Source organism: Bison bison, unplaced genomic scaffold, assembly GCF_000754665.1.
Source record: "Bison bison bison isolate TAMUID 2011002044 unplaced genomic scaffold, Bison_UMD1.0 scf7180017864263, whole genome shotgun sequence".
Taxonomy (NCBI): Eukaryota; Metazoa; Chordata; class Mammalia; order Artiodactyla; family Bovidae; genus Bison; species Bison bison.
Window position 1 is genome coordinate 7,419,107 of NW_011494835.1, and position 9,447 is coordinate 7,428,553.

At 39.3% G+C, this 9,447-nt stretch overlaps 1 protein-coding gene across 1 annotated transcript in view; it reads left to right on the top strand.

The window, feature by feature from the left end:
* The window catches only part of LOC104994662 (alcohol dehydrogenase S chain), a 23,336-nt gene that overhangs the window by 2,618 nt on the left and 11,271 nt on the right, over window positions 1–9,447 (top strand). Inside the window, exons 2-6 of the mRNA XM_010848314.1 lie at window positions 2,320–2,421; window positions 3,197–3,335; window positions 5,932–6,019; window positions 6,116–6,335; window positions 8,898–9,158. Of these exons, the coding sequence (XP_010846616.1) occupies window positions 2,320–2,421; window positions 3,197–3,335; window positions 5,932–6,019; window positions 6,116–6,335; window positions 8,898–9,158 (810 nt within the window). The remainder of the gene's footprint in view (window positions 1–2,319; window positions 2,422–3,196; window positions 3,336–5,931; window positions 6,020–6,115; window positions 6,336–8,897; window positions 9,159–9,447) is intronic.

The following is a 9,447-nucleotide window of genomic DNA, read 5'->3' on the forward strand; positions in this document are numbered from 1 at the left end:
GGGGGGGGGGGGAATGCGTAGTAAGAGGGAGATTCAAGAGGGATAGGATATATGTATACGTGTAGCTGATTCACAGTTGTACAGCAGAAACTAATACAACACTGTAAAGCAATTATACTCCAATCAAAAAACAAAAAAAATTTAAAGATAAAGCAAACCAGAATCAACATGCAAATTGTGATTTTAAAGTGTACTATTATGGCACAATTTAGGGAATTCCCATAGAAATGTTATCTTCATGCAAAAGCCAACGTGATTTTACAAAACAAAAAAAATAATAATAATACTGATACTGTTGGAACCACTATTTACACTGAGAACAGATATATTTGGTTCTAAGCCTTCCACAGACTCATGTTTATTTGTTCAATGTGCTTACAGGTACAGAGAAATACACGTGGTTGTTCAATACAATCAATTCATGTTGTTTAACTGCTTAATGGCAAAAGCCTGTGCAGTTGTTTCTAGTAGGCTTGCTGTGTAAGGAGTGAATTGTGCAATATAATATCTTGCTATAATGGCAGGCCTGTATAGTGTGGCCTATATCAGGCCTATATATATATCAGGCCTATATCAATAAGACTGGTTGGAAACCATACAGATGATCAGTTGGCAGTTTTCTTATTTTAACTTTATTTTCATGTGTTGCTGATTGGCATTTACAGTAGCATATTACATTTCAAATGAAGAATACTTAAGAAAAAGAAAATTTTAATTTTTCAAAACTCAGAGTTCAGAGATCAAAAGGGTAGGCCAAATGCATTAATTAAATGTATGAATTACAGGCAATCAATCCCCCCTCCTCAGGTACAATGTCAATAACTGTTAGCTATATGATAACACTTCACTTATGTTTAACTTTCTGGCATTATATTTTCTTCAAATGCTAAATGACAATAGTAATAATACCTACTTTTGTAAGGTGGTTGTGAGAATTTAATAAACTAATACTGGAAAGCATTTAAAATAGTGCCTGGTACATAGAAATAACTCACTAAATATTAATCACTGCTATTATTGTTATCTAACTTCTAATCTTTTGTTAATCTTTTACTATCATCAAGTAGTGAAAGATAAAATGGTATTCATTCTTCAGACACCCAGGTTTGTAACTTTGGGAAAAGTACTCTCAACTATTGAGTCAGTTGAGCCTCAAGCTTTTCATCTGAAAAATAAGACTAATGATTCAGTAATACTACCCTGTGAAGTTTAAAAGTCAAACTCGTATTTCACCCAACACAGCCACTTGTGCCTGCTACATCATTGGCACCCCAAACTTAAATACCTCTCTACCATTAGTGTATTATATCCAAGCACTCTTATATTTCTTGTGGCATTGGCCATGATGAACACTTTGCAAAGTGGAAGGATTTGGTGTATATATAGTAAAAATAAATTATCAGATAAATTTCAATTGAATTTTTATCATGTTTGTAGTATGTTGTTAATTCTCTTTAGAAAAAACTCTCAATTACACCAGCTTTGCAAAAGTGAGGACAACCCTTATGTTACATTCCCAAGCACTAAACATATATGCTTAACTGTTATTTGTAAGAACATCTGTAGGTAAGCTATGCTAGCTAGAAAGTCAAACACAGTTCTCCCATTTTTAAGTGTGTGTGTGTGTGTGTTTATGTGTGTGTGTGTGTTTATGTGTGTGTGTAGTTTTAATCTCTACAATTTTAGGCTCAAATCCAATCTGAAAGAAATCTCTATTCATAAATTATATAACAAAACAGAGCTGCCAAATCTAACTTCCAAATGAGTGATGCAAACAAGGAGCCCATAGAAGAAATAGAGAGAGAAATCAAAAGAGCAGGCAAATAGAGAAAGAAATTCTAGGCTGGGAGGCTTAGGAATTCTAAAGTCAAATCATTTTGGCTTAAGTGGAGAATTGAGCAAGAGGGAAATGAATTTCATGTCAACAGACACTGAATCTGGTAGTAATATGATAGTGATTTAGAACTTCATGGACAAGACAACAGCTTTGGATAAACAACCAATTTCAGAACCACATTAGGAAATAGAACCTTCAGAGGGAAAAACAATGATGATCTTTCTTCATAGAAGAATATATTACATTTTTATCTCAATGTCTCCCTACAGTTAATTCTGTTTCTCTTTCCTTGTGTTACTGCCTTACACATTTTTATAAAAAGTCACTATTATTCTTTTTGCAAATCAGAGGTTGTTCATGTTCATGGAACAATATTAAGTTTCAGACATGGGGCTAGATGGTACATGTAAAAAGATTAAAGGCACATTCCCTGAATTCGAGGCTGGGGGGACAATGGTGTCATCTCTCTGCTCAATTTTCAGGTAATAAAATGCAAAGCAGCTGTGCTGTGGGAGCTCAATAAACCATTTTCCATTGAGGAGGTGGAGGTTGCACCCCCTAAGGCCCATGAAGTTCGTATTAAGGTAAAATTTTTTTCCATTTCTATTTAATCTTAGGTTTAAATTTTTCAGAATGTAACAATGAAAGTAACCAAAGCACTTGTAATACAGTCATCCAGATAGTGGAATTACATTTGTTGTCAAGGGAAGCTGTAAATCAAAATTGTTAAATTTTTTAAAAAGAGACCAAAGAGTATGTACAGTATAATCCTAGTGAAACGAAGAAGAATTTATGTGGTGGCTCAGCAGTAAAGAATCTGCCTGCCAACACAGGAAACGTGGGTTCGATCCTTGCATTGGGAATATCTCCTGCAGAAGAAAATGGCAACCCACTCCAGTATTCTTGCCTGGAAAATCCCACGGACACAGGAGCCTGGTGGACTACAGTCCATGGAATCGCCAAGAGTCAGATACGACTTAGCAACTAAATAACAACAACAACAACAAAAAAAAGTGCAAACGAATATATATCATTTAAAATCAATTAGCATTATGTGGTGGCACTTAGGTAACTTTATTTTCTTATCTGCATTTTCTATTTCTATCAAAAAGGCTGCATATTATATGACTTCAATAGTTCAGAAACAATTATTTCACAGATTACTCTGCATAAAAGGAAAGTGGAGCATTACCAGGCTGAATAACTTCAGGTATAATTTGAAACTGTATTTGGAAGAGTAGGAATTATTAGCAAAACGCTTTAAAATTCTTCAATGCAATTTCAGGAAAATGAGTATGTTAAGTCAATCTGAGGGTCATAGTCTTATCTGAATCTAATCAACCCCCCTTTACCCTATAGATGGTGGCCACAGGAATCTGTCGCTCAGATGACCATGTGGTTAATGGATCTCTGGTCACACGTCTTCCTGTGGTCTTAGGTCATGAGGGAGCCGGCATTGTGGAGAGCGTTGGAGAAGGGGTGACTACAGTAAGACCAGGTACAGAATTCACACTTAGGAAATGTGCCTTGGCTCAGGGCCCCAAGATGATGTAGCCTGGATAATGACACTGAAGCAATGAGAGATGACGTATTTAAGGCTGAGCTGGGACAGAGGTCTCTTTCTTTACCCGCTTCCTGCCTGACTCAGGCATATATGCATCCATGCACTACTGTATTCTCTACATCAGCAAGTATTTCTTGAGGACCTACTAGATGTCAGGCTCCACGTTAGATCCTGGGAATACATGAGGATTGAAAGAGACCCAGTGTCTGCCAGGGTAGAGTTCATTATCAGTTAATTCCCATGTTAGTGTTGCCAAGCACTGTCTTCTACCAGGTCCAAAGAAAACTACTGATGAGACAGAAAAAACATATCTAGACATAGTGGGGACAAACATAATCAGTGTTTTGAACCTGTTCAGGGCTGACTTCACACAGTGGGGATTGTGAGCTCTGGACTGAATCAACATAATCTCTTCTCAGGTGGGATGTGGAGCCCATTCACAGGTTTCCCCTTTGAATATATGGCCACTTTTCCTTCAGTTCAGTTAAGTCGCTCAGTCGTGTCCAACTCTGCGACCCCATGAATCACAGCACACCAGGCCTCCCTATTCATCACCAACTCCCGGAGTTCACTCAGATCACATCCATCGAGTCAGTGATGCCATCCAGCCATCTCATCCTCTGGCGTCCCCTTCTCCTCCTGCTCCCAATCCCCCCCAGCATCAGAGTCTTTTCCAATGAGTCAACTCTTCACATGAGGTGGCCAAAGTACTGGAGTTTCAGCTTCAGCATCATTCCCTCCAAAGAAATCCCAGGGTTCAGAATGGACTGGTTGGATCTCCTTGCAGTCCAAGGGACTCTCAAGAGTCTTCTCCAACACCACAGTTCAAAAGTATCAATTCTTCAGCACTCAGCCTTCTTCACAGTCCAACTCTCACATCCATACATGACCACTGGAAAAACCAAAGCCTCTACTAGACAGACCTTTGTTGGCAAAGTAATGTCTCTGCTTCTGAATATGCTATCTAGGTTGGTCATAACTTTTCTTCCAAGGAGTAAGCGTCTTTTAATTTCATGGCCGCAGTCACCATCTGCAGTGATTTTGGAGCCCAAAAAATAGTCTGACATTGTTTCCACTGTTTCCCCACTTTTCCTTAAACGATGATTAAACGTGACTGGTTACCAATTTTCTTGAATATTTACTGTATCCTATTATTATATATTAATACAAATATTTTTAGAGGTAAACAGTGAATAAACAGAAAATTTCCATGCCATCATTGCATATAATCTCTTAAATGTTATTTTTCTGAGTCTTTTGGATAAGTAGCATAGATGATTAAAAATAAAAATTATGTTTAATTCTAAAAAATCACTTTAGCTAGTAGATTTGACCTCCCGACTTACAAAACATTTAATTGACCTGTAAACCAAAAACAATAAAATAAGTTGTCTGGTTTGAGTTTCAGCTCTTAATATTTCCTTTAGTTAGAAATCTATTAATAACAAATGACACCCCTACTTTTCACCCCTGCTCCCTCCACCAGTAAAAATAAATTATCTACAAATCATCAGCTACAAACATTTGAAAGTCAGTTCCTATCCTAAAAGAAAGTATCTAACTCATTATTGACGGTTGAGGTTTTCAGAAGACTGTCTTAAATTCTTACTTGTCCTTTTTTTGTTTGTTTTCCTTAAAAAAGAATTAATTTTTTAAAAGAAGGATTCATTTCATAATAGAGATAAGGATAATCACTTTGAAAAGCCAGGAAATGGATGTTGAGGTTCTTATTTTTACTGTATTATTACTATTACTATTACTGTACTATTACTATAAACTATTAACAGATTATCTAGTGGAACTATGGCAGACTGCTCACAACTGAAATATATATTTATACTTATATTAGTAGTAAGACTATTTAAGGTTTAATTACTAAATATTAAATGAGATCATATCTATAAAATCCCTAAGAGAAAGGGCACACAATAAAAGAGAACTATCAACACAGTGGAACTACTTTTAAAAATCATGTTTTCCACATTTGCAATTTCTTTGGGCGTCTTCAGCATATATAAACTCAAACCGATAACAATACTGACAGCCAATGACCAAGACATAATGCTGACAGGACCCTATTCTTGGAGACTTCTCAAAGTCAAGTGCCTCTAATACATATGTATAAGCTTTAAGTTAACCAGTCCATTCTGTAGGAGATCAGCCCTGGGATTTCTTTGGAAGGAATGATGCTAAAGGTGAAACTCCAGTACTTTGGCCACCTCATGCGAAGAGTTGACTCATTGGAAAAGACTCTGATGCTGGGAGGGATTGGGAGCAGGAGGAGAAGGGGACAACAGGATATGAGATGGCTGGATGGCATCACTGACTCGATGGACATGGACGTGAGTCTGAGTGAACTCCGGGAGTTGGTGATGGACAGGGAGGCCTGGCGTGCTGCGATTCATGGGGTCGCAAAGAGTTGGACACAACTGAGCAACTGAACTGACCGAACTGAAGCTTTACGTTCTTACTTAATTTCTTAATTCCTGTGCAGAAATTTAAGAAGAATCTGTTTTATCCTCATCCCCAGGTGATAAAGTCATCCCACTCTTTATTCCCCAGTGTGGAAAGTGCAATGTTTGTAAACACCCAGAAGCCAACCTTTGCCTGAAATACCAGTGAGTATCTGTTACTCTCCTTGGCAGTGAAGGAAGCTGCACGCTAGTTTTGCTCCTGTCTTATACCCGCTTGTGTTTGTGTGTTGCACTGACCAGGCTGAAGGAGCCTCGGGGGACCCTTAATGATGGTACCTGCAGGTTCACCTGCAGGGGGAAGCCCATCCACCACTTCCTCGGCACCAGCACCTTCACCCAGTACACAGTGGTGGATGAGATGTCAGTGGCCAAGATCCATGCAGACTCACCACTGGAGAAAGTCTGTCTCATTGGCTGCGGATTTTCTACTGGTTATGGGTCTGCAGTCAAAATTGCCAAGGTAGGAATAACAATGAGTGATAAAACCAGCTACACTCAGACTGTCACGAGCTAAAAGCAAAGCAATTTCTCACAGGAATCTGAGATCATTCTTCACATTTATTGGAAGCTTTCCCCTCTTCTACCATAATAGCATTGCTATGCTCCACAGAATTGAGGATGTTGATTAAAAGTAGAAGATACCCTCAGAAGGAATTCAGGGCATGTCCTAGAAAATGTATCTGTTACCACAAATGAAAAGCTATTGATAATTAGTTAAGAACAAGTAAAGGTGTTTTCCATAATTATTCTTCTGTATGTGTTCTTTGTGGTATTACTAAGTTTTAGACCTAGGAGTTCATTTTATCATTCATTTAGTGCCTACATGAGCCATGAACAATAGGTTCTGCTAAGTTTTGAGGAAGCAAAAGTAAACAAAATGAAGGGGCTGACTATGAGTTTAGTTCATGGATCCTCTACTCCCAGAATTAGGATCAACAGGAGATTCCAGAGCCTGACCTGATATCCTGATATACCTCCAAACTGAGGGTCACCAACATGCCCACTCTCTGTATCTCTACGAGGAAAGCAATAAGGCTTCGATGATGCATGAAGCATTTATTCCACTGCTATACTTCCTCCCCAGCCATGAACACACACACACACCCAAACTTCAATGTGGCAGGTTTTAAGGAGAAATTCTTTAAAGTCTTCTCTTCCTAAAAGGTTGGAAATCTAGTAGTATCCTTTTGTTTTATGGACTGACACCCAGAGACATAAAGCCATTTGCCCTACATCTTACAGGTAGTTAACATGACAACTGCGACTAGCCTCCTCAAAATTCCTGCTGAATGACAAACCACAGTAGATATTTACCAACACTTTTAAATCACAATCACAAGCCTCATCTTTTTCTAAGGTAAAAAAGTGGTGTTGTACCCCCACAGAATGTTTTCTTGGTACAGGAGGAACATTTTATCCACATTGAAGTCTGACTATAACAGACTAGGTTTATTAAACAGTCCCTTAGGTAAGTTAAGCTATTGTGAGTGCGTGTTTTCCAAATTTCTGTGACCTTAGCACTAAGTCCCTTGTGCAATTGCATCATCTGAACAGATTGTCTAATTGAACCTGCGCACAGAGTGGAAGCCAAGGGTACTTGTGATAATGGATTTCATCCATTATTAAAATATAAACCAGCTTTTCATTGCATTATTTTTCATTTGTGTATTTTTTAAAGCAGAGATAAAGACCCATTAAGAACACATTGATCTCAAGCTGTATTATCTTAAAATTACCTGTTAAATTTCCCCTGTTGTTAAGTTTGCTTAAGCTGGGGATAACTCTTCTCTACTTCACAGCTTCTTTCTGCTCTCATTATACATCATGACTACTGAAAGTTTTTGAACCAAGGTGTTAATTATTGAGGGTTCAGTTGGATTATTTTCTCAGTCTCCTCTCTTCCATTTATTATTAATTTCCCTAGAATTGTGTTTGTGTATGTGTGATGGACTGAAGCTGGCATCAACAGATTTGAGGCACTAGATTTTCTTCAAGAGGGGAGTCACTAGCATCTAGAGCTCAATGGTCATCCAGTCCGCTGGCTCCCAGCCTGGGTTTCCCGCTGGAGTCACTTGGAGACTTGGTCTTGCCTGCAGAGTTGTTGTCGTTGTTTAGTTGCTAAGTCGTGTCCTACCCTCTGTGATCCTATGGACTGAAGCTTACCAGGCTCCTCTGTCCATGGGAATTCCCAGGCAAGAATACTGGAGTGGGTTGCATATCTTTTTCCACTTACCGGCACAGAGTCTGATTTAATTGCTTATGGGCTGTGACCTGGGTATTGAGATTTTTTTTAAAGCTTCCTAGGTGAGTCTAACGGAGAAGGCAATGGCACCCCACTCCAGTACTCTCGCCTGGAAAATCCCATGGGTGGAGGAGCCTGGTAGGCTGAAGTCCATGAGGTCGCTAAGAGTCAGACACGACTGAGTGACTTCACTTTCACTTTTCACTTTCATGCATTGGAGAAGGAAATGGCAACCCACTCCAGTGTTCTTGCCTGGAGAATCCCAGGGATGGGGGAGCCTGATGGCCACCCGTCTATGGGGTTGCACAGGGTCGGACATGACTGAAGCGCCTTAGCAGCAGCAGCAGCAGCAGCAGGTGAGTCTAATGTCCAGGAACATTAGAGAAACACTAATCTAATTCAAACCCGTCATTTCAAGTGTGAGGCAGCTAAAGTCAAAAGAGGTTTTTACAAAAGGTTGGACATAATTTGAGTAACTTCTGAAAAAAACAAAGCATGGCGCTTTATACAATTTAGGCCCTTTCTAACAATTGTTGTTGGTGGTGGTGGTTGTTGAGTTGCTAAGTCATGTCCAATTCTTTGTTACCCCATGGACTGTCCATGGAATTCTCCAGACAAGAATACTGGAGTGGATAGCCATTCTCTTCTCCAGGAGATCTTCTGACCCAGGGATTGCGCCCGCATCTCTTGCATTGGCAGGCGGATTCTTTACCACTGAGGCACCTGGAAAGCCCTTAACAATCATTACTTAATCCATTTTCACATTTTCTGAAAACACAGGTCACCCAGGGCTCCACCTGTGCTGTGTTTGGCCTTGGAGGAGTTGGCCTGTCTGTTATCATGGGCTGCAAAGCAGCTGGAGCAGCCAGGATCATTGCAGTGGACATCAACAAAGACAAATTTGCAAGGGCCAAACAGGTGGGTGCCACGGAGTGCATCAACCCTCAGGACTACGAGAAGCCCATCGAGGAGGTGCTGAAAGGAGTGAGTGGTGGAGGTGTAGACTTTTCATTTGAAGTCATCGGTCGGCTTGACACCATGGTATGTACTTTGAAATGTGTCAAGACATAAGCTTCTGCATTCTAGAGTTTTCTTTAATGTGGCAGAATATAAGCATTATATAGAAAGAATATTTTTAAAACTATGATGATTTTCCATTTCCTATTTGTTACCTGGGTTGCTTAATTTATTATGATGAGGACTCTCATTCCATCAGTCAAAAACAAACAAACAAAAAAACAAAAAAAACCTGTCACGAGTATGAGTATCATGTCCTGTTTAGAGAGGGAGGGGGGGTTTACTGAGCCGTCATAAATTTAATTTTTAGTTT